This window comes from Panthera pardus, unplaced genomic scaffold (genome assembly GCF_024362965.1).
Source record: "Panthera pardus isolate Hobbes unplaced genomic scaffold, ASM2436296v1 HiC_scaffold_12, whole genome shotgun sequence".
Lineage (NCBI taxonomy): Eukaryota > Metazoa > Chordata > Mammalia > Carnivora > Felidae > Panthera > Panthera pardus.
The window spans coordinates 81,663,043-81,690,160 of record NW_026526677.1 but is presented as its reverse complement, the minus strand read 5'-3'; the positions used below and the strand labels follow the sequence as shown (position 1 = coordinate 81,690,160).

Genomic DNA, 27,118 nt, shown 5'->3' with positions numbered 1-27,118 from the left:
GACTTCAGCTCAGATCATAATATCACAGTTCACGAGTTCGAGCCCCATGTCCGGCTCTGTGCTGACAGCTCAGAGCCCAGAGCTTGCTTCGGATTCTGTGTCTACCTCTCTCTCTGCTCCTTCCCTGCTCACACTTTGTCTCTCTCTCAAAAATAAATAAACATTAAAAAACAATTAAAAAAAAAAAAAACAGAGACCTACCATCCTAGGTGCCTCCCTGCCCCTCTCCCCGCCAAATAGCTCTTAGTTGACCTGGTAGTTGACTGCAGATGCATATATAAGCCCAAGTGAGAACAGCAGAAAAGACAGCTCAAAGGCCCATCTCAAATTACTGACCCATAGAGTTGGGTCATAAATTTTGTGAAATTCTTTTTGCAACAAAAGCTAAGAAAAAAGAAACTGGAACCATAATTGAATGAGACTTTTGTTAATCCTGGGAAGAGGGTTCCAAGTTGAAGAAACGTTAAAAAAAAAAAAAGAAAATGTGGCCGGAGGATAGATGGTGGTAGATTACAAAAACGTCCGCAATACCTTGCAGTTCTTCCCAGCAGAAACTTGTTTCTCTACCCTTTGAATCTGGTATGGCCTTAAAATAGAATGTGACAGAAGTGGCATTGAACAAGTTCTGAGCCTAGGCCTATGGGACCACGATGTTTCTGCTCTTGGACCTTGGAATTGTGAGACCTCCATGTGAACAAGTCTGGGCTAGACTGTTGGACAGTAAGAAACATGTGGCTCATTTGCCCCTGTATCCTTAGCCTATACCCAGCCTGTTAAGCCAGCCCTTAACATTAGTGCTTCAAAGTTGACTGGCAGCTGACTACAGAGGCATGAATGAGTCTTGCTGAGACCATGATCTCCAGCTGAACTCAGCCCAAATTGCCAACTCATAAAATCATGAGCTAAATAAATGATGGTTTGAAGGCACTTAGTTTTTGAGTGATTTATTTTGCAGCAAAAACTAACTAATACAAACTATGTTCATTTAATGTTCATCTCTATATATTTAGGATAACTACTCCTTAATTACTTTTCTATAGTTGAATAACTAGGAAAAAAAGTAGATATACAAAAAGAATTCATTGGTATTTAAACTGTGAAATATTCTCTCTCTCTCTCTCTCTCTCTATATATATATATATATATATATGTAATCAACATCTTTATCAACATCTAAAATATAAAAATAAACACACCAATGGATTATTTCAGTCAGAATTTTGGTATGTGACTAAATGTGGCTGGAAACAGCAATCTGGGCAACATCTCCCCTACTCCCCCGCAAAAACAAGGTAACTAAGAAAAAGTGATCTTTAATGTCTTTTACCTGATTATTCTTAAAGACAAATAGAAACATCTTATTGAAATGCTTGCATCTCTAACATTAGCTAAAGTTGTTTAAACATTGAAGACATTCTAGTAGCCTGTTCAGAATCATTACCTATGTGATGGGCACTGTGAGCAAAGCATGTCAGAGGTCTCTTACTTCAGGAAAGCCAGTCTTTCAGTATTCGTTACTACTTAAATGATGGATTATGGCAATTAGACTGCAGATTTCAGGAATGCGTGTGCAAAATACCATGTATTTAATAAGTACTTTAAAACAAATTTGTCAGTATGCTTATTTATTTGTGGGGCTATCACCAGTTAAAAAGGATAAAATATAATATTTTATAGTTTCAAGTAGGCTTCTTCATATGAAATCTTTCAACTTTTTAGTACAACATAATATCTTCACAGTTTATGCATTCTAAATTATTTTAGCTAATTTTGCTTCAAGATAGTTAATCCTTTTGGTTTTGCAGACGTGTAAATTATATAATGAGAAAAAATTTAATTTTAGGATAATTTAAAAATTATCAGTTGGATTATTACCTTACCTTATACTAGTTGATTGAATAACCTTTGGTAATGAACTTAGTAATAAATTAAATTGAATATTAATTCTAAGAACAAGTCTTTCCGCCAATGACATACTTGGTTAATAAGTCAAAATTTTCCTCCAGAGTTTACCTCTCTCAACAGTATAATATCTCAATACTATAACACTTATCACATTAAATAGTTATTTAAAAATCTATCTAGATTAGGAGTTCTAGAAGAGAGAAATCACACGCTACTCAACCATATATTCCCTGCCCTCATATAGTACTATACATATTACAGGTAACCACTAAAGTTTTGTAAAGTAAAAAAAAAAAAAAAAAAAAAAAAAGGCTAAAATCTTTCCTGATATTGATATATTCCTTTATTTATTTATTTATTATTTTTGGTATGGTAATTTAACAAATGAGCAGGGAAATGAGAAAGTCACTATATATAAGAGCATAAAATTCTATTTGTTTATATGATAACTCATTTAACAAATATTTTATTTAGCAAATAATCTGCCAGGCATGATATCAAGTACTCAAAATGGTTAGCAAGGTAGATATGATTCCTATCTTCAAAAATATATAATTTACTAAAGCAATAAATATGGATGGAAGCAGAAATTCTGATTTTAGCCTGTTTCCTTAACTGTGTTGTATTCTTATAATTGCCTCTAGAATAACAAGCAGACTTCTTAAAAAATCACATAGTACTTCTCAGGGAATTAGCTCATGACCCTGAATATTGAATCTTAACACTGCAATAATTAATTTCTTTTTTATATACTCCATAGACAGCTTCAAGCAAGGTGTAAATTTATGTAAAACATATACTTATGCTAAGAAACATATAATTTAATTTGGAAAAATCTGGCAGCTTTACTTTTACCAGGAATATGTAACTTGCTTTAACTGGAACCAAGAATAATCATAACTATTTGCTTAACTTTCCAAGGTTATATGGGCAGCTTTCTTTAAAATGGAACTTCTGTAGTAATATTAGATGTAATTTGCTTAAACTGTAAGACCATTGTTTGTTATTGGGATTTGGTACACAAAACCTTAGTATTTTTCATATTTTTTTCATGCTCTGTCCCTACCCGGAATGTCTTCTCCCCCTTCTTCTTCCTGCTTTGCCTGCAATACATATGTTATTCTCCTGTAAGAATAGTCTCAGGTGTTATTTGATTCAGAAAGTATGCTTTGCTTCCACACATTAGATGATGTGCAACTTGGACTGAGTTTCCTAAACACAGTTCTTCCATTGCTCTTGCCACATACCAGTTTATATGTCTGTTCCTCTGTTAAGACCCAATGCTCCTCAAAGGCAACACTCTATCTCAGTTTATTCATATACCTCCCATAGAATGTTTGTTATTGATTACTACAGAATCTTCAGTTTCTGGACAGGTATCTAGTATATAGGTGCTCAATAAGTCTTTATGGAACTGATATAAATTCTGAATTCATCTGCTGTTCATTGATAAAATACTCTATAGAGCCATTAATTATTTGGTAAACATAAAAGTATTGTGCTTTCCAAATTCTCTAAATTGATCTTTTCCATTTCTTTTATGTGAGGGATATCAGATGAAGAAAGGAAGTGAATAATAATAGCCCAATAGTTATCTCCAAAAATTTATCTTCCTCCTTTTACAACAGAAAAAACATCTTTGAGAGGCTACTTACTGAGTTATTAATTCTAGACTCTTAAAGTGCACTTTTGTATTATAACATGATAAAAATAGTCCATGTAAGAAACTAGAGGATTTTGAAAAGCTAAAAGCTAAACACATCATAACACTTAGGCATGCTTTAGACTTTAATACAAAACAGATGTAGAAAGAGAAATTTCAAAATAAAAGTAGAATTTCAAAGATGTCTTGAAAATAATGGCCTCTCAAAAACCAAGTCTTTGAAAATCACTTTAAGAAATAATATAGGACTCAGTCTAAAACACAATACTTACATATCAATAGTGTTTCAAAATGTAAACTGAACCATGTTTGCTTATAAAATCCTAAACCTTATGTGGTATTAGAGAATAAGGACAGTCTTTTATTTACTAAGGCTTTTAAAAACAACAACAAAAAAATAATTGTCTTTTATATATTATTCCTACAAGCTGTAAATTCTAATATCAAGGGCCTTATTTTACTATGAATTTCATCATTCTGCAGGTTAAATTATATCTCCTGGATACATAGATACACATAAGGTACTTTTTAAAAAATAACACCAACAGGGCACCTGGGTGGCTCAGTGGTTAAGCATCTGATTTCAGATCAGGTCATGATTTCACAGTCAATGGGTTCAAGCCCCACGTTGGGCTCTGTGGTAACAGCTCAGAGCCTGGAGGCTGTTTTAGATTCTGTGCCTCTCTCTGCTCCTCCCATGCTCATGCTCTGTCTCTCTCTCTGTCTCTCAATAATAAGTAAACACTAAAAAAAATTAAAAATAACAAGAAAAAAACCCTATAAAACATATCTACATTGCTTAAACATGGTAACTAGAATCCATTGACTATTTCTCTTTTATTACCAACTCCTGTGGTTATTATTTCCAAAGAAAATGATTACTTTTAGCACAATATCAAGAATATTTAAATTTTCATATGAAGCAAAATGAATAAAACTATTGGTTACTGATATTCTTTCTAACTTCAATAGAAGTTAGAAATTTTTCTTGGTTAACAATAATAAAAAGGCTATTCAGATAGTATAGTTAACATATGTTTCTAAATGGTCTACACTAAATGGCTGTTTTAGTTCATCTACTCCTATCTTCACTGATTCCTTTAGCAACTCTACAAATATTTATTTAGTCTTTAATGTACTCCAGGTACTGTGTTAAGTTCAGAAAATAAACATATAATTAACTTCTGGAAATGTAGAGGCTAGAAGGGAAAGAATCAAGTACTAATTTACAGTAGATTTTGATACTTGCTTTGGTGGAAGGATGGGAAAGGTATAATGGATGCACTGGGAGAATGTGTATGAGGAAAAGGGAAGAATCTGAAACCCTACCAGCTATCCGACTTGAAAACCGGGTTTTGGTAGTTGAAAACTCACATGAAACCAACAGTCCTGTAAGTAATATAGTAGGAAGACAGAATTTTAAATGTCTCAAATGTGGAAACAATATTTTCTTCAGAAGAATGTTGCAACTCTTGTACTCTACATTCATCGTCTCATCTTCAGCTGTAAAAGCAATGTAACATAATTTATCTCATATTCATTTTGAAAGAATCTTCAAAAGACTAAAAAGTGAAGTTGATAAAAATGGGTTGATACATTATACACTGATACAATTACAACAGCCAGAAGAGTGAGCTTTAATAAATAGGAAAACACACCCACAGAACATCTGAAAAGGCAAGTATGGGAGGATATTTTAAGATGTTTTTCAATCCATCATCAGTAATTTTTGTGAGAGGATTTTTTAACACAATTTGGTGATTTGATATTACAGAATATTTTAGTTTAATTTTTTGATAGTGTTCAAATAAGTCAGGTAAAAATAGGCTGAGTTGTCTAGCTAGAGAGGTAGAACTACAGAAAAGAAACACAGTCTCTCTCTCTGTCTTCAATTTTCAAAATGCTACTGTGAAGAATTATGGGTAGTTTTCATTCTTCATGTCTTTGTTTCAAAAACATCAAACTATATTTGGAATAGCATTCATGGCAATGAAGTTTTAAGCTCAAAGAAGCTTAAATGATAATGGTGGCTGTGTTATAAATGTGCTTGTGTTGCCTAGAATCTCAGCAATGATGTCCCCTCCATGCCTCTTCCTTCCTGGGGCTCAGTTTCTTTATTTACGTGTAACTTGTCTGACACAATGTTATTGTGGGAATCAAATGAAATAATTCATATAAAAGAGGAAGGGTAAAAGTTCTCTTTATGATGTAAAATTCTATTTATATATTTTAGCCTAGATCTTAATCAGATAATGAATCTGTTTCAATTTTATTCTGAAATGATTAACTAAATATTAAAGAGTCCGATTTATACCTTTGCCTTTAAAAAATATACATAACATATTTTTGGTAAAGTTACAGGAGATAGTTCATGATAGTAAAGTTTGCAAATATTGGGAAAAAGAACGTGCATAGTATAAATGTAACCACATAATCATAGTATAAACTTTATAGAAGGTGAGTAATTTTAGATGAATATATGAAAATCTTACCAGCAATGAGAATAATTGACCCACAAATTTTAAATTGAATGAAGGATATTTACTATAATTTCACATTAAACTTATTGAGAAAGTAGGAAATTTAAAACATCATCTCCCTTTTACCACAAATAAAAACAAAACCAATTATTATATCATAGGGTATTTGTGAGAGTTAAATGAAATAGCATTTGAAAAGTTTAGCATGTTGCCAGGTACCTAGTGGGCATTCAGTGGATGAGAGCAATTATGATTATTTTTATTATTACTCATCTCTGTTTCCAGTGCTTTCTAAGTGATGGCATTTGCCATTACGGCTCTCAGGTCAGAATTTCAGAGAAACAGTCTCTGAGACGGAGACTCCATTAAGGAATGCCTTTGGGATCAATATTTGTGAAAAATGAAGAAAGTAGAATTGAGCAGAGGACGTTGTTTAAATGCATTCACAACAAAGTTTTCAGCTTATCCTTTATAACCATCCCTAAGCATTCATCATCCTTACCTTTGGTCATGGACTGAAAAGCTGGGGCATAACTTGGGCCAGACAACTCTTTTTGGCTGAGGGCAATTCCCAGAGAGGGACTTTGGTGAAGCGAGCAGCCACCAATACTTTCAGTGGCTTGGGAAAAGAGTACCTCAATTTTTAAAGGCAATCTGGGCAATACACCATGGTGTCTACTACAGTGGCCTACGGTAGCCTCAGTTAAAATGGACACAATTAGTTATCCTTCCTAATTCAATTCATTTGAATAGGCCCACAAATCAATTTGAATAATGAAAGGGAGAGGAATACAAGAAAACAAGAAAACGGGAATTTTTAAAAAAAAAATTATTGAGATTTGAATAGCATCCTCTTAAGAAACAAATAAAATCAAATACTGTACAAAATTGGAGTATTGAGAAAAGATGAGTATTAGGATTTAATAGTAATTTAGGTACTCATTTCAGTAACTTGACTTGAATATTTGACACACCTGGAAAACTACAATTTTATAACTTAAAGATACTTTTATCTACTAATTTATTTTAAGCTATTTAGTACATATATATTTATAAAAAATATTTGCTGTCTTATAAAAATAAATCTTTATTAGATTGGAACAGGGAAGGAGTTCCAGAGTCAAGGTCCATTTGATAATTCATCAGTGTGCAGTTGCAGGACAACTGACAGAAATTTAAAGTAATAACAGATAAGCACAATCGAAATTCTCAACTGAAACTCAAAGTATTTGGAGTGTTATTTGGTGTGAAAATTTATATTATAAAATTGTTATGTGTATTAAAAAGACTAGTAAGTCTAAGTAAGTAACTCATTATTGAAAATGACTTAGAATTAGGTAAGAATGTATTTTCATGAAGTCACTGAAATAATCAGATAGACTTAATAGTCAAAGTTAAAAACAATGACATGATTTTGCAAACACATACTGGGGTCTACCAATAGTCACATTTCTAAAGAAACAGACACTTTATTCCAGATTAAACTCACCCTTTGGTTGGATTAAAAACAACCAACCCAAGGACAATGTAGTATTATAGAAATCCAGCCTGAGTTAATACAGGGAAAAATAATTTTGGAGAAAAACAACTTTCAAAACGAAAAAAATTATGGAGTCCTCAACATGTAAGCACTTCTTAATCTCTGGAGGTAGTGAGCTAATAGCGTATTTAATTTCTGGAGTTTACAATCCAGGAAAGCAAATTCTATTAAGAGGTAAATAGTGTTTTATATTTCTCATTCTCCCCCTTTCCTAATGCAATAACTGGAAATATCCTAATTGGTTCTGATGAAAATCTCTAGAAAGTATGTATTTTTATCCCCTCAGAGATCACAGAACACAGGCTATGTTGATCAGATTTTTCCTGCCATAGCCTACACTAAAATTGACTTTCTCTATCAAGAAGCTTTATTTTTCTTTTTTCTCTCTTTCAGAAAAACAATAACAAAAAAGTAAACTTAACAGTTCTTCACTAAAAAACACAGAAGAGGGGCGCCTGGGTGGCTCGGTCGGTTAAGCGTCCGACTTCGACTCAGGTCATGATCTCACGGTCCGTGAGTTCGAGCCCCCGCGTCGGGCTCTGTGCTGACGGCTCAGAGCCTGGAGCCTGTTTCAGATTCTGTGTCTCCCTCTCTCTCTGCCCTTCCCCTGTTCATGCTCTGTCTCTCTCTGTCTCAAAAATAAATAAACGTTAAAAAAATAAAAAAAAACACTGAAGAGAAACTAGTGACTTTCATATCACCCATACGCTATATAAATGTATTATAAAGATAAAATAACTACCAACAATGGACCTTTAAATGAGCAAAAAAATCTCTGTATCTTCACCATATTACCACACCCAGAAAGTTTGTTTTGATGGACTATATTTAAATGAACAAAGTGAGTCCTGTGATTTGAATGAGTAACGTTGTCTTTTTATATGTGATAATGTTGGAAGCATTACCTGATTTTGCTACATTTGACCAACTATGAAGAGGCTCACTTCAAATTTTGCTTTGTGGGACCCCCTGCTAATCAGAGTAAATGGAGGTGGATAATCAACATGGTATTACTACTCAGCTGTGATCCTGGTGGTATTATGGCCCACAGATTATGTAGGTAACATCCCCAGGATTTAAGGAAGACTCTCCCAATAATTGACTGTCTTAGATGTCACAGAGGCAGTCACCTTTTATTCAGTTCCAAATTTTGCTCAAGTGAATATCCAATTTTGTGTCAAAGTAAAAAAGCAAGTACATAAACTATCCTGTTGTAAGAAAAGGTTTTAACAGAATTTTATGCAGTATTTAACTATATTAAAATCTCTGAAATAATGCAATAGTTGGCTAAGTCGAGAAAATGGTTTACATCAAATTATTAGTTTTTTTAAGTAGACATTGTCTTTTTTGTTTTTTAATGTTTATTCATTTTTGAGAGAAAGCACACATGAGTGGGGGAGGGGCAGAAGGGAGGAGGACAGGAGATCCAAAGTGGGCTCTGAGCCCACTTTGGTGGGCTCTGAGCCCACCAGAGTGACTGCTGTCACTCTGACAGCAGTGAGCCTGATGTGGTGCTCCAAGTCAGGAACCCTGAGATTGTGACCTGAGCTGAAGTCAGATGCTCAACTGACTGAGACACCCAGGTGTCCCTCAAATTATTTTTTTATTCAGCAAAGATTGACTGAGTGGCTATTCTGTGGACATCCATAGTGCAGCGTAATAAAAAATAAAACAGCGTATTAGCTTCTGTTTTTAGGGACCCCACAGTTTAGCTTATTTCATGAATATATAAAATGTTATAGAATAACAGATTTTAATGGCATATTTTGTTCCTGTTCATAGGACTGCATGAAACATATACACATACCAAAAAAGATGGGCATTCTTTTTTGCTATGGAAGCTACTACTACTTTGAAGATAGTGGGTGGAGGAATTTTTCTTTAAGCAGGGAGAATGGCTGTGGTAACTTTTCCAAGAATAGTCTGAAAATTCTAGGGCCTTTTAGGGTAATTTCTCTCTTTCTTAAGAGACCAAGTTTGACTGGTGATTATTCTGTCCTATTAAAATTACAAATTGACTTCTTTTCTTAAGTTAGATGAAAGACCTGGAAAGTGGTGGTAAAACAAATATGTGCAAGTCAAAAGTTTATAGCACAGAACAGAAAGTTGGTGAGTTACCAGGATGCTGGGATTTACAGCAAGACCTAGATCTAGGAGGCAAGTAATCAAGTGATGAGGAAAGACAAGCCCTTTGTCAGGGAGGGAGAAGTTAGGGCTCAGAGTTTAGGAGGCCTTATTACTTGAAAGTACAAATATTACTAGTGAGTATAATGAACCAAAGAGAATGTGTTCCTTTGATAGAGCTACTGATCCTCTGCCTTTTCACACACTTTCTGGTTAGTTATGAAATGCCTCCAAGACCTGCTAATGTGATGAAGAAGATGTAGTAGATGCTTTAGAGGTCCTCAGAACTTTATGCCTTAGTAAACCCTGACAATGTGTCCAATGATTTCATTCATTTTTACAACATTAGCATTGTTCCACTGGGAAAGAGAATGGTGCCAGTTAAGCACTTACTGTCTTCCATTCTGAGACTTTTACAATCCTTAGGAAATAGATGTTAATTCCCAAGGAGATAAGCTAGGAACAAAAGTAACTATAATATGAAGACTGGCATAGGCTAGAACATTTCAACTAATGTCAAATCCTTATGATACTAAAGAATTTGTATTCTAGCCCCTTTTATCTACCTAATACGCCACAAAAATTATAGATATGAAACAGGTATGTTCCTTTATGATTCCTATGCTTGGTATACAGATTATCACAATTTCTCCTATTTTCCAACACTCTGACATTGAGGTCTGATTCGTAATGGAATGGACTAGTTCATAGGAGTGAGTTCCTCACCACTAAAATGGTTCCAGCAGACACTAATATACTGATGGAGTATCAGCCTAGGACAAACCCTGTAATTTCCAAGATCTCTCACAGCCCTGAGATACCATATCTTTTCTCATTTTAGGTTGCCTTTCTCTTTCTTCTTTTCCTATCCTAATGAGGTCTAGGTCAGGTAGCACCTTCTCCCCAAATAATATTACTTCATATAATTGTTATGATGAGTTGTATATATAGCTTATATATATGTGTGTGTGTATATATATATATCTATGATATATATATATATATCTTATATATATAGGTTATATATATGTATATAGCTTATATATATGTATATGTGCATGTGTATACACACACACACAGCCAATGATATTTGGCTGTAATAAAAAATAGTAATTGTTTTTTATAGCCATCTTTTTTCTTGAATTGCTTAATATTCTATGTTATCTTTTATTTCTTAAAGACTGGAACCAAATCATCTTTTTACTTTTATTTCCCACAGTTTATAGAGAAGGGATGAACACATATGGTCAATGAATATGGAAAATGTACGCTTTACAAAGAAGAAAGAATAAATAATGCAGTTTAAAAATCACTCTGTATTTAGTCTTATAACCCCGATTTAGTATCCATGTGCCCTGGAAAAGTCTTATGCTTTAGTTTCCTCATTAAAAAATGATGTCAAATATCTCTACTATGCCTTCCTGGGTATATTGTTACAACCAGAGAATTCAGTAAATATGAAGGACCATTCAAATAGTGCACTTTTATTTGGTTATTGCCCATTTAGTTACAATTTAGCATGTTTGAAGAATTCATAATGGAAAGGGCAATTCTTCTTTAGTGGACTATCCTGATTACAAATGTTTAAGTTTTTTCTCTTCCAAAAAACAGAGCAAATTTCAGGCTTCCAGTATATTCAGTGTAACTGTTCTTTAACATTATAAAGATTAAAACTAGCTTATATCTCTAACGAATAATTAGGACTTTCAAGTCTCTGAAAAAACAATGGATCACCACAGTTCTCCATTAAGATTGTAACTTTGGGGGCTACCTGGCCATGCTCAGGTACTGTCCAGACATCTTGAGAGTATTAGGAGGTTCTTGCAGACCTCTGACCAACATAAACAATTGTGTTGAAACACAATTGTAAATACCTTATTTGATAAGAGGATGGTTATTTAAGGCCAAACTTGTAATGGTCAACTCCTAATTGCTTAATCAGTCTAGAGTGAATATAAAATCCACAATAGCTTCAATTCCTGCTCCCCACAGCTGTCTGAATTGTCTCCCCCAAAAAAACAAATCTTAATCACATGACTCCCTGCTACCTTCCAAATACAACCCCAATTCCATGGCTTGAAAGTCAGGGCCTTTTACACTGGTCTCTGCTGCTTTTCTTTAAATGTATTCAAAAACTATTCACTTATTGTGTACTATGTGCCCTCACTCTGTTGTTAGGTCTAGTGGTTCCTCACTGTTCCTGAAACATGTTCTAAACTCTTCTGTCCCTTCTGTCTTTGCTTTATCAGCTCGCTCTGTCTGAGATATAGTTTTCTCTCCTAGCCTTCTGGCAAAATCCTACCTTTCCAGCTCAGGTTCAGAAACCATTTCCTCCTGACAGCCATATGCACAAAGTTCTCTGGTGATAGCACTGTTATAGCAGATAGATCACTAGCTCATCCTGCGGTCTCTCCCTTAAACTGTGCTCTCTTATGGATGGAGGGCTGTGTATTTTACTTTCATCCACAGCACTTAACTTGTAATGATGAACTGAAATTAATATCTTAAGGATAGCCTCACTAACTTGTCACATTTAGTTAATTCATATCATTGCCAAAAAAAGTGATTTGGGTGAATGGGATCAAATATTTATTTGGATTGTTTCGACCCTTTTAACAGTGGCATTGGTAATTAGGATTCACTTCAAATCAGTCAAAATCCTGGATTTGTAAAACCTGGCATAAGTAAAAGGGGCAAGGGAAATAGAAGCATTTTCAATACAGATGTTTTAATTTAAATTTCAAAGCAATAGTTATTATTTTTTTTAACAAGATGTGATTTTATGTTTTTTTCATTCTCTTGTAATGCAGTCTGAAAGCTATTTTATTTAAAACAAAACCATGTATATAACATTATATATAGATGTATGATAGCTACACTTAAAATTTTGTTTACAGTTTTATCTAAGAAACAATGGCTGTGTGTAAAAGACACCAGTACAATTAGTTGAAAAGTAAAGAACTCCATTAAGCTATATTTTGCCATCTATGAGATGCTAAATATCAACACCATTGGTATTTTTTCTCCCAGAGATTTGGTTGATTCACTTGATGCTATGCAGTGTTAATGTGCTCAAAAAGTATACCCCTCTTCCTTTTCTGATTTACCCCTATTCAATTGCCCACTGGTAGGTTAGGTCTAGGGCAGTTAATTCAGTCAAAGGCATACTCTGTTCCTGGTTAAGCAGTCCCTGAATCTGTTTGGCTTTCTTACTCTGCTGTGCTAGCCTCGGTCCCCATGGTCCTTCAATGGCTTTCCCTTAAAACTCAGAGCAGTTCATAAATCATCTTCTCTTCTGAGTCCTATCCTGTCCTTATTATCACCAGAGTCTTCAGTTGTCCTCTTAAACAGGAAGTAGCCCACAAGTCCAGAGGCATCCCAAATTTCCCTTATTTATAAAACTTTCATTTCTCCTCTTAAAATATATTATTTGGGGGATAGCATTTTTTTTTTCTCTGCCTTATCAATGTCATAAAATGGAATTTTCTCCAGTATGTATCCTTGAAGCCAGCCAGGACTCAACCAGAGTTGGAGGTAATTAAGAGGAAGGGGATAGATAATTTCTTTATGGTAGTTTTAGAGCTTCCAAATATTTTTAAGTACATATGTATTTCTATTAATTATTCTAAATATACTAAAAATGATGAGTGCTAAATTACCTTAAAACTAAATATTATTCTCACTTCTCAGTATGATAATGTGCTTTCTTTTCTTTTATTCTATAGCTTCTTATTACTGTCTACAATCCAGAGCCTAAGTTTAACATGGCCTTTATCATATGGATTTGCATGGAGTAAGGAGTCAATTTTTTATGTCTTAAAGGCAAGAACAGCATATATACAAAGAGGGATACAGCAGGTATTGTCAACTTCCAACTTTATAAAAAAGATTAAAGGTATTTATTGCTACAAATGAATGATATCAAACTAAAGTGGTAATGTTTAAGAGACAAAAATAAGAATTCTTATTATATAAGAATAATTTTACCAGGACCATTAATTTCTCTCGATATTTTAAACAAAAAGGGGTCCTGTTTACATGAAGAAAACCCAATATTCATTTTAGGCATATTTTTACTTTATGTATCTGATCACTCAGAGTGAATTTTTACAGATAATCTTAAGAAGATATATTTTTGTTAGTATATTTTTGTTTTGAAATGTGATATTTTTGTATTACATTTTTCTGGTTCTGTTTTATTTGTTCACAATCTTGAAGGAACTGTTAACCCCAGGTAAAGGAAAAAGGAAAGTCACAAATTAGGGAAAATGAGTTTAATTCAACATGATCTAAATGATTTGCATATAACATAACCATTAATAATTAAAATTAATTTATTTGATTAGATGTGAATGATGTTGTTATTAATTATTTCTTATATATATTATCTCTCCCATTAATTTCAAAGTAAATCAGGATGAAAAGAAACATTTGGAAGGAAATGTTTAATTTTGGTTACATTGGCAAATGTAAAAAGACAGTTCATATTTATTCTTCTACTAATATTAAATTCTAAAGTGAGAAGGGACATTAGAAATTTTCTGGTTTAATCCACTCACTTCATTTGTCTATGAGATTATTGCCCAGGAAAGCTAAGTGGCTAGCTTTTTGTTACAAAGCTGATTAAGAATTGACCTGGGACTGGATCCAGAAAATTTCTGACTTTGGATCTGGACTTTTTTTTTTCTTCCCCACTGTATCATATTACTTGTAAAATAAAATTCAATATAAACAGAGCTTTATATATATATATATTTGGTCTTACCACAGCTGTGGTTTTCTAGTGTTTCCCAAACTGTTTACAGAAGAATAAATGGATATTAACAAGTATGAGGAAACATTTACATTTTTTTTAATGTTTATTTATTTTTGAGAGAGAGACACACAGAGTGTGAGTGGAGGAGGGGCAGAGAGAGAGGGAGACACAGAATCTGAAGCAGGCTCCAGGGTCTGAGCTGGCAGCATAGAGCACAATGTAGGGCTAGAACTCACGAACTGTAAGATCATGACCTGAGCCAAAGTTGGATGCTTAACCAACTGAGCCACCGAAGTGCCCCGAGGAAATACTTTAAGTTGGATTTTCAGGCATAAATTACATTTGGATTCACCTCTTCAGCCAAAACAAAAGGGATATTTTAGGCAAAATCTCTCTCTGTTACCCTACTTCCATCATCTTTCTCTCCTTTCATCATTATTTCATTCTTTTATCTTAAACAAGAACTTGGGGGAAGAAGGTCTTTTTTCACTTCTCTGTTGAGAACACTGATGTTCTATAGCATTTGGCTCAAAAGATTCCCTCTTCAGTTAGTTGATTGCCACAAAATTGTGTAATATAGGACAAGATATTACAAGGGAATGACTTGGTAGACAAAAAATGAATATGCCTTGTCTAAGGCTGACATGTATTTATGACTATTGGTTGATGTTTAAGGTCTGCTTAAGCTCATGTTTAATTCCCTTGAGGAGTTAAAGAATCTTCAAAATTACTATTTCTTGAGGAGTAGGATAGGCAGACTTATTTCATTTATTTATTGTATCATATTTACTGTTTAAAGTGCTTTAAATAACACTAGTATGTAGCAATATAACTTCTAAGAAGTAATGTGTAAATGTTGACAAAATTAATCAAGTAAATAAAAGTGAGAAATAAATCAGATTTGCATGATGAAGTATTTCCAATTACTTACTGAGCTTTACAAAATTACTTTCAATTTGACATAACATATAATAATGAAAGAAAGTAATAGTTTGAATCAAATATATTTTTCCCTATTTTTCCTTAGCATTTCATAAATAATAAAGTTTTACACTTGAGTGTAAATTTTAAAAATTATAGTACTCGACAAATAGAAGTGTATTAACTTACGGCCCTGATGCTTTCAAAATGTCCACCTTCTTTCTCAAAATCAATAGGCTGTCCTTTTAGTGTCCAGTAGAAAGTGACATCCAAACTAGCATCATGAATTGCTTTGCAATTAAGGACAATGCTTTCTCCCACTGTTAACTCTGTTCTTTTAGGAGTAAGTTCTATTCTTGTAGGTTCTATAGAAACAAAAATGCATTAATTAACATAATCAACACATAGTATTTCCCTGTATTTTATATTTTAAATAATAGAGAAAAACTTAAGCAAAGAATCTATACAGTGCGGTTGCTCTGGATACACATCTTTAAATAAAGTATTATTAATTGAAATATTACCTTTTTTTGTATGCTAGGGCATTTTAGTATGCTTTTGTAGAAGACTGATGGTTTAAAAGTTGCTATTCCTATTAAGAAGTAAGCATGGATGAAAAAGACAAGAAAATACATAACTATAAGTAGCATTTGGCATTCCAGAAGAAGGAAAATTAGAAAAAAAGAAGTTGTAACCTCCTGGTCTACCTTCAAGGATCATCAAGTATAAATAAAAGGATTTTTTTTTACAATAAAATATGTTCCATATCTAAGGAGGAAGAAGTCAGGTGAGTTCACTTCTTTAAAAGTTATAGAAGTCACCTCCTCTCAAATTACTATTTTAACACAGATAAAAATATAATACTACAACTATGCCAACTTATATTTGCTTTATACACTACAAAACCCTTTTATGAATAGAAAATGCACTTCTCTAACTGATTATAAAATAATTTTGATAAATTGTGGATGGTTTAATTTAGATCCAGAAAGAAAAGCAAATTATTGAATGGAAAATTTTTTGAGAAAAAATGTGTGTTTAATTACTAAAGGATTCAATTAAAAATTTAAAAATAGATACATTTTTACTGTGTTTAAAATAAGTTTGAACCAATAAAGGCTAATACTGCTATTCATCTAAGGGTTATTTAAGCTAGTAATCAAATAATTGAAATATGATTTTTTAAAATGAAGTAGGAAGGTGATGGAGATAGGATTTTGATTTAGTCTTTTTTCCTAGATTCCTGGTTGTAGATACCTCAAGAAGACTGACACAAATGATTAAAAATTAGGCTAATTTTCCTATTTTAGCTCTATTGTTGGCAATAGCATAGTCTGATGAAACATCATTCTTAACCACGGATAAGATCCTTTAATATGCAACATCCTTTTAAGCAGTCAGAGAGAAAATGAATATAAATATTAACATCCTAAAAGTCAGATATTCCGTGTGGCTTTCTAAATTCTGACTTCATCAGAGAAGACAGATCATCACAGCATATTATAGTTTAAACGTTGTGAGAATTGGAATGTTCTGGGTAACTAAATATTCCATTTAACTTTTGGTTTACAGAAAACTTTTTTGATATTATTTACAAAAAAGTCTGTGAATCCAGCATTGCTTCATTATGATAAACATTATATAGCACAATGAGACACAGATTAGCAGACTGAATTAGATTCCCATAATGTATGCTGTAAATGAAAACATCATTTAAATCATGTTCCTTCCTTCTGTTAATGTTTGCCTCTTTTCTAAAATATCAGAGTGCTGGCTATTTTAATGACACTTTTATTTCTAAAGAAAAAGAAAGCATTTCTACTTTTTTTTAGCCAAAGTGTGATTCACTATATAATACATGCCCACATGGAAAAAATCAAGGATATAGTGCAGTTGTGAAAAATATTTCTTTGCCAATTGATGAGATTTTTCTGCCTAACATATGAGATATTCTTAGTAGTAAACAATGATATGTAGTCTCAAAAAAATGTTCTAGGCCAAAATCTAGTTCACTTTAGAACTAGAAAACTAACAGAAACATTTAAGTGACAATATTTATAACACTAAAAAATGACAGTATATAAAGAATTCCATTGATGCAAGCACCAAAGAGCAGCTCAGGTAACCATTTAACTGATGCACACTCAAACACCACACATTCCTGTCCTCTGTCTGCTATCCTTTCTGCCCCAGATCCCACGGTGACAAAGGAATATTACTGATTGATGTTAAAATTAATCTTGATAGAGGAAAAATATTTTTATACTGTTGGAATACTTTTAAATTTTGAGACATCAAGTAAAACTTCAGAAATATTTCTTTATCCTCTCACATATTTTGTTCAAAGCAAAATATTTAAGTTTCTACCAACAATGTGTTCCTTTCTTTATGGTCTCCTAAATAATGGAAGGGACAATTTGGCTGTGTTAGTTCTATGTTTGTAGTGTATCTTATCAATAGAAGCATGCACACACATAGGCGCAAACACAATTTACATGCATATTGTAGTTATTTGCTTTCTGACAAAGCTGTGAAACTATGCTTGTAACACAGTTAGCCACATTTTCTTACCTTTTACAGATACTGAAGCTATGGTTTCAGCAGAACCAAAGACATTTTCCCCTTGGCAAACGTACTTTCCCTCATCTGATTTAGAAGCATTTAGGATCCGTAGGCTTCCGTCTGGAAGAATAGCTATTCTGAAAATTATTAAAAAAGGTTTTTGCCTCTTTTACTGCAAATCAGCTAAGTAGTAAAAAACTCTGATGACGTCTGAAACCACCTCCAAGGTAATAATAAATAAGATAAAGGGATCACTGTGAAAATATGTGATAGTAGAAATGTTTTACCCTTCAAGAAATTATGCAATAAACCCACTTAATATCCTCTTATATTTAAAAGGGTCAGAGAGTTAAAGGTTATTTTTTGACACTTTTTGACAGTTAATTTTAAAACTTATGGGAAAAGGTGACCCTGAAATTGGTTATTAAAACTTATAATATCACCCAGCGATATTTTAATATGAAGCTTGAGTATTTTACTTCAAACCCAGAGTGACCTCAAAAATCAAATATAGAAAGAAACAGCATAAAAACATATGGGAGGACAAGTGCAGAACATAAAATTAATTGTATACAGCCAAGAGATGATTTATGGTGGTTTCTCTACAGTGCCACCAGTGCGGTAAGGGTATGAAAATGAGACCTGATACCTGGGCTGCTCACATTGCACTTTTTAAATATAAAAACATGATACCTGAGTTTGCATTTGGGCTTTTTCGAGACCTTTGCTAAAAGTGGACCTTGAGACTTATATGAAGGTGAAAAATTAAAGCATTATTAAAAAAAATTTTTAGAAGTTCAGTGAAAGGTTGACATTTGGGATTATCATATTATCCTGTGTATTCATCCTCCCAGAAATATATGGATTTCAAAATTAATTAGTACTTTTGTCCTTTTCTCCCTTTTTTGCTCCTGAAATATAACCCATTACATCACCAATGCATCAACCTCCTCAAGCAACCTGAAGTAAAATAGAAGCTGTCAGTGTCATTTTATTTGTTATGCCACTAGAGTTTGGATTGACTTTTAGGAGAGGAAGTAACAAGCTTTTGATAAGAACTAGTGGCCCTGGTGAACTTAAAATCCTAAAATTAGGTCTTTTAGGTTCTGAAAAGAATAATGTATTCCATGTTAATATAATATTAAACTATTTAAGAAACAAGAATATGTTTAGTCTACTTCCTTCATGTTATTTTAAGGTACGTATTCAATCTTGCCAATTACCCAGAACTGAGTTATTAAAAGCATTGAACTTTGTAACAATTGGATTAGATTCTAGGTTGCTGACTATTGCTTATGAATTTAAAACTACATACTATCATCAATAAAGATACTAGCTTAAAAACATCATATTATTTTCAATATACATCAAACCTGCCTTATAATGTATAAGGAAGACAAATTTAGAAACAAGCCAAACTTGGAATAGAGACTTTGATTTTGTAATATATGTCTAGGAGAGATAACTAACTTGAGGCATTTGGAAAACACAGTGCCCTTAAAAGTTATATAAACCCATTCAAGATGGTCAATACAAAATTCTATTCATTATTTAAATAGTGCTCGTTTTCTATAAAAATGAAATATATTTATTCCATTTAAATTCCAAAGATAAACATACTATAAAAAGATAAACTTGAAAGTAAAACATACTTTATCCAAATAGGCATTATCTTATGAGAATTACAAAGTTTAATGAAATTTAGTTAAATTACTATAATCTATTCAGATCACTAATATCTTTAATATATCTGGATTTTACTGCTTCTAATCTAGCAGGTGGGAAGTTTGGCTTAAAATCCACTTCCTTTAAAGAAATAAATATATCTTAGACACTGGCAGTATTTCAGCTCTTGATTTAAGATAAGTCCTTTCTCACTGACAGGAGGCAATACGTTATACTCTCCTTTTAAAGATAGTTTATGAACACCCCTGTACTTTAGGCCACTTGGGGGTTGAAGAATTTTGAATATCATGATTTTTTTTATCTGTCAAGTGGCAATGTCATTTAACCAAAAGCCTTCAAATGACAAATCTTTATCAGATGAGCTCATATGCATTTTTTTAATGTAAAAAGAAAAACTAAATGAGACTGTGAATGTGATTTACATAATAATATCTGGCTATTTCACACATAATTACTTAGATAACTGAATATTTAATTAATGTTTTCTAGCAATTTCCAGCCTCTTTATCTATCTTCTCTCCTCTTCTATTACTATGTAACTCCTACATTTGAAATTTTCAAATTTGGGGATTCATTCTGCTGAGAAGTCCACAAATTGGACCAGGGTAGTAAGGGAGTAGTGAAGTAAAGGTCTGTTGGGGGTAAGGAGAGATTTTACAAATGCAAACCAGCATTCTAGCATTGGGTGCCAAGTTATGCTTACTATATTCTTATCTCTAAACTTTTCCATGAGTTTTTGCCTAGCCCTGGAGATGTCTTGATTCACATCTTGCACTAAATTACTGGATCTCTGCCTTGTTAATCTGCCTAATACCACAGTCTATCTAGGATAACATCATGCTTACCCTTATCTTGCAAGGATTTAGTGCTAACTTTTTTTTTTAATAAGCTTATTTATTTATTTTGAGTGAAAGAGAGAGAGAGGGAGAAGGAATTCCAAACAGGCTCCGCACGGACAACCCACATCATGGGGGTTGAACCCACGAACTGTGAGATCATGACCTAAGCTGAAATCAGGAGTTGGACACTAAACCGACTGAGCCACCCAGGCACCCCTATAGCTAACTTCTTGGTGCGATCTTGATTTCCAAATTTCAGGGCCATTTTCTGGACCTTCCACTTCCATTTTTGGCTTACCTGTCAGATACCTCACAAGTTAGCTTAGGTTTTTCCAGTTAGACTGCCAGCCTAGAGATACTACCTACTTACCAACTGTCACTTTAGAGATCACGCTTTGACTTCCAGATTAGCTTTCTTTTGGTACCATATCATAGTGGATATAATATTACAAAATCATTAATCATTACTTAAGATTATATGCTTTCAAGTCAGAGATGGTTGAGTTTAAGTCACTGCCATTGACTGTTATGTGTGTGATTTCAAGCAGTTAATCTCTTTATATGTAAAATTTTATAAATATATATAACTAATTCTTCAAAAGTATTAACTAGATAATATATATAAATTATTATACTTTAGTAGTGTTGATAGCCATTAATTTAAAATGTATTAAAATATAAGTAAAGTTTGTGACAAATTTTAAAATGGAAAAAAAACCAGAAAGTTATAAATCTCAAGTATTTTAGGGTGAATCAGTAAGTCTTTTCTGAGGGAGTGATATTTGAGATGAGAACTGAAGGATCAGAGGAAGTTAACCAGGAGTTAAGAGTGGGGAAAGGAGAGGGGATAGCATTTGCAAAGGCCTTGAGGTGGGAAGGACCACAAAACCTTAAAGAATCAAAAGGCCAATTATGATGACAGCATATAAAAGGGGCAGGAGTGGCCCAAAGTGAAACTGTAGAGGCAGATGGGAACAAGATCATGTAGGACCTAGTATAGTATGGGAAACATTTGTTCTTTATTTTAAGGGCAAAGGGAAGCTACCATTAAAAAAAAAAAAAAACTATATTGAGGTATGATAGTTATATAACAGGTTCACAGGTTTAAAGCACATACTTTGAAAAGTCCTCACAAATGGATGCAGACACAAAACTATTACCACAGTCAAGAGAGTCAACGCATACATCACCCCCAAAGTATTTCTGTGTTCCTTTGTGTTCTCTACTTATAATCTCTTCTTATCACACCCTTATCCCTTGGCAATTACTGATCTGCTTTCTGTCCCCATAGTAAGTTTTAACTTTAACATAACTTCATATACATGAAATCATAACATTATATATCCTTTCTGTTTAGTTTATTTCATTCAGCATAGCTGGGATTCATCTGTATTGTTGCAATGATAAATAATCCAATCCATTTTGTTGCTGAATAGTATTCCATTGGGTGTATATACCACTACTTGTTTATCCATTCACCTTTTGGTGGATGCTTGAGCTATTTTCAGCTTGGATCTACTACAAATAGAGCTGCTATCAACATTTGTGTAAAGAGTATTTTATGGATATTTGCTTATATTTCTTTTGGATAGGTACTTAGGACTAATTACTGGATCGTTTGATTTATGTTCATGCTTAATGTTTAACTTTTTAAAGGAGATGTTGTACCATTTCCAAGCAGTTACACCACACTTTAAATTCCTCACGGCATCATCTGAGAATTCTTGTAACACTTGAGATGGTCAGTCTTCCTAATTTTAGATATTATAATAATTACGTAGTAGAATCTTACGGGAGTTTTAAGTCGCATTTCTTTAATGACTAATGATGTTGAGCATCTTTCAAGTGCTGGTTACCCATCTATACATCTTCTTTGGTGAAGTAATGAAATATTTTAGCATTGTCTTCTTATGAAATTGTCTTCTTATTCAGGTTTGACAGTTTTTTTAATATTCTATATATAACTCCTTTTTCAGGAAGGATAATGGCAAATATTTGCTGTCAGTTTACGGCATGTTTTAACATTTTTCCAACAGCAGAAGTTCTTAAGGTTGATGAAGTACAACATATCAATTTTATTTTATGCTTTGTGTTTTTGTGGTTGTACTAGAAAATCTTTGCCTAACCTAAGGTCACAAAAAGTTCTTTGTTTGTTTGTTGTTTTGGTTTCAGGAGTAGAATTTAGTGATTCATCACGTACACGTAACACCCAGTGCTCAACACAAGTGTCCTCCTTAATGTCCATCACCCATTTAGCCCATCCCCCACCCACCTCCCTTCATTAACACTCAGTTTGTTCTCTATGATTAAGAGTCTCATATCGTTTGCTTCCCTCTCTCATTTATTTCCTCTTCCCATATATTCATCTCTTTTGTTTCTTAAATCCCACATTAGTGAAATCATAAGGTATTTGTGTTTCTCTAACTTATTTCACTTAGTGTTAATACACTCTAGCTCCATCCATGATGTTTCAAATGGAAAGAGTTCATTCTTTTGGTTTGATCTCTGAGTAATATCCAATTCTCTCTCTCTCTCTCTCTATCTATCTATCTATCCATCTATCTATCATCTATCATCTATCTATTTATCTGTCATCTGTCTATCCATCTATCATCTATCTATCTATCTATCTATCTATCTATCTATCTATCAATCATCTATACAACGTCTTCTTTATCCATTAGTCAGTCAATGAACACTTGGGGTCTTTCTATAATTTGTCTATTGTTGATAATGCTGCTATAAACATCAGGGTACAGGTGCCACTTTGGATCTTTGTTTTTGTATTCTTTGTGTATATACCCAGTAGTGCGATTACTAGATTGTAGTACAATTCTATCTAAAACTTTTTGAGGGACCTCCATACTGTTTTCCAGAGTGGCTGCACCAGTTTGTATTCCCACCAACAGTGCACCAGTGTTCCTTTTTCTCCACATCCTTGCCAATACCTGTTGTTTCTTAAATTTTTGATTGTAGTCGTTCTGACAGGTGTGAGGTGATATCTCATTGTAGCTTTGATTTGCATATCCCTGATAATGAGTGATGTTGAGCATCTTTTCATGTGTCTGTTAGCCATCTGGCTGTGTTCTTTGGAAAAAATGTCTATTCAAGCCTTCTGCCCAATTTTAATTGGATTATTTGTTTTTGGGGTGTTGAGTTGTAACAGTTCTTTATAGATGTTTGGATACTACCCTCTAATGGATATGTCATTTGCAAATATCTTTTCCCATTTCATGGGTTACCTTTTAGTTTTGCGACTGCTTCCTTCCCTATGCATGAGCTTTTTATTTTGATATAGTCCTAACAGTGTATTTTTGCTGCTATTTTCCTTGCCTTAGGACACACTTCTAGAAAAACATTGCTAAGGCCAATGTCAGGGACCTATCTGATTGTGTTCTCTTCTAAGATTTTTATGGGTTCAGGTTTCACACTTAGGTCTTTAATGCATTTTGAGTTTATTTTTTTTGTGTAGGGTGAAAGAAAGTGGCCCAGTTTCATTCTTTTGCATGAAGCTATCCAGTTTTACCAACACCATTTGTTGAAGAGACTGTCTTTTCCCAATGGGTATTTTTTCCTGCTTTGTTGAAGACTAATTGACCATATAAATGTGGGTTTATTTCTGGGTTTTCTATTCTGTTCCATTCATCTATGTGTCCATCTTTTGTGCCAGTATCATACTGTTTTGATCACTACAAATTTGTAATATAATTTGAAGTCTGGAATTATGATACCATCAGATTTTCTTTTCTTTTTCAAGATTGCTTTGGCAATTTGGGGTCTTTTGTGGTTCCATATACATTTTAGGATATTTTGTTCTAGTGCTATGAAAAATGCTGTTGATATTTTTGTAAGGATTGAATTAGATATGTAGATTACTTTGGGTAATACAGGCATTTTAACAATATTTGTTCTTCCAGTCCATGAGCATGGAATGTCTTTCCATGTCTTTGTGTTGTCCTCAATTTCTTTCATCAGTGGTTTATATTTTTCAGAGTTGAGGTCTTTCACATTTTTGGGTTTTTTTTTTTTTCTAGGTATCTCATTATTTTTGGTGCATTTGTAAATGGGATTGCTTTCTTGATTTCTCTTTCTGCTCTTTCATTGTTAGTATATAGAAATGCAACAGATCTCTACACATTGATTTTGTATCCTGTAACTTTACTGAATTTATTCATTAGTTCTAGGAGTTTTTAGGTGGATTATTTAGGGTTTTGTATATTTTGTATCATGTCATCTGTAAATAGTATAAGTTTTATTTCTTCCTTACCAATTTGGGTGCATTTTATTTTATTTTGTTGTCTGATTGCTGTGGCTAGGACTTTCAACACTATGTTGAAAAAAGTGTTAAGAGTGGACATCCTTGTCTTACACATAACCTTAGGGGGAAAGCTCTGTTTTTCCCCATTAAGGATGATGTTCTCTGGGGATTTTTCATATATGGCTTTCTTATGTTGAGTTATGTTCTTTCTATACCTACTCTATTGAGGGGCTTTTATTATAAATGGATGTTTTACCTTGTCAAATGCTTTTTTTTTGAATCTAGTGAAATGATCATATGGTTTTTATTCTTTCTCTTATTGATGTATCATGTTGATTGATTTACAAATATTGAACCACCCTTGCATACTGGCATACACCCAATCCCACTTGATCATTGTGAATGATTTTTTAAATGTTTTATTAGATTCTGTTTGCTAGTCTTCTGTTGAGGACTTTTGCATCTATGGTCATCAAAGGTATTGGCTTGTAGTTCTCTTTATTCGTGATGTCTTTTTCTGGCCTTGTGATCTGGGTAATACTGACCTCATAGAATAAGTCTGGAAGTTTCCTTTCCTATTTTCTTTTTTGGAATAGTTTGAGAAGAATAGGTAGTAACTCTTCTTTAAATGTTTGGTAAAATTTACCCATAAAGCCGTCTGCTCTTGGACTTTTGTTTATTGTGAGTTTTGTTTGTTTGTTTTTTTAGAAAAAGAAAAAGTGGGGCAAGGGAAGAGGGAGGGGGAGAGATAGAATCTTAAACTGGCTCAACGCCCGTATGGACCTGATACAGGACTCAATCTCACAACCATGAGATCATGACATGAACTGAAAGAGTCAGATGCTTAACAGACTGAGCTGTCAAGGAACTTCAAGTTTTTTGTTTACTGATTCAATCTCCTCCTTCCTAGTATTCAATCTGTTTAAATTCTCTACTTTCTGCTTCAGTTTTGGTAAATTATATGTTGCCAGGAATTTACCATTTCTTCTAGATTGTCCAATTTGTTGGCATATAGTTTTTCATATCCTCTTACAATGTTTGTATTTCTGTGGTGTTTGTTATTTCTCCTCTTTCATTTGTAATTTTTTGGGTCCTTTCTCTTCATTTTTTTTTTTACAATATTGGTTAGATGATTATAAATTTTATTTATCTTTTCAAAGAACCAGCTCTTGACTTTACTTGCTCTACTGTTTGTTTGTTTCCATAGCATTTATTTCTGTTCTAATCTTTATTATTCCCTTACTTCTCTTGGCTTTTGGTGATGTTTGCAGTTCTTTTTCTAGTTCCTTTAGGTGTAAGGTTATCTTGTTTATTTGAGATCTTTCTCGTTTCTTGAGATTGGCTTGTACTGCTATAAACTTCCCTCTTAGAATCATTTTGCTGCATCCCAAAGGTTTTGGAATATTGTGTTTTCATTTTCATTTATTTCCATGTACTTTTTGTTTCTTTGATTTCTTGTTTAGTAGGATGTTCTTCAACCTCCTTGTATTTATAATCTTTCTAGTTTTTTTTCTTGTGGTTGGTCTCTAGTTTCATAGCATTGTGATCCAAAAAGTTACATGGTATGACTTCACTCTTTTTCAATTTGTTGAGACTTGTTTTGTGGCCTAATATGTGACTTAATATTTATTCTGGAGAATATTCCATGTGCCCCTGAAAAGAATGTGTACTCTGCTCTTTTAAGATAGACTGTCCTAAATATATCTTAAATCCACCTTGTCCAATGTGCCTTTCAAAGTCATTGTTTCTGTGTTGATTTTTTGGTTGGATGATCTGTCCACTGATATAAGTGGGGTGTTAAAATCCCCTACTATTATTGCATTACTATCAATTTGTTAGTAACTGTTTTATGTATTTTAGTGCTTTCATTAGGTGCATAAGTATTTATAATTGTTCTATCTTGTTGAATTGTCCCGTTTATTACTATCATATACTGTCCTTTGTCTCTTGTTACAGTCTTTGTTTTAAAGTCCACTTTGTCTGATATAAGTATTGTTACTCTGGTTTGCTTTTCACATCCACTTGCATAATAGATGTTTCTTCACTCCTTCACTTTCAATCTGTAGGTGTGCCTTTAGGTCCAAAATGAGTCTTCTCTAAGTAGCATATAGATGGGCCTTGTTTTTTCATCCATGTTTTTTGATTGGAGCGTTTAGTCCATTTGCATTAAAAATAATTATTGATTGATATGTATTTATTGTGATTTTATTACCTGTTTTGTGGTTGTTTTTGTAGTTTTTCTCTGATCCTTTCTTCTATTCTTCTTTGTCATGGTTTGCTGGTTTTCTTTAATGATATATTTGGATTTCTTTCTCTATTCTTTGCATATCTATTTGTGGTTTTTGATTTGTGGTTGCCATTATGTTTGGATATAACATCTTCTG

General features: G+C 33.2%; 1 protein-coding gene across 2 annotated transcripts in view; it reads right to left on the bottom strand.

Annotated features, from left to right (window-relative positions):
- Window positions 1–27,118, bottom strand: part of CNTN5 (contactin 5) — a 1,357,742-nt gene that overhangs the window by 143,428 nt on the left and 1,187,196 nt on the right. For both annotated transcript variants that reach the window (XM_053900236.1, XM_053900234.1), the window contains 2 exons: window positions 17,961–18,088; window positions 15,579–15,754 (listed from right to left, as the gene is read on the bottom strand). In XM_053900236.1, coding sequence (XP_053756211.1) covers window positions 15,579–15,754; window positions 17,961–18,088 — 304 coding nt within the window. The remainder of the gene's footprint in view (window positions 1–15,578; window positions 15,755–17,960; window positions 18,089–27,118) is intronic.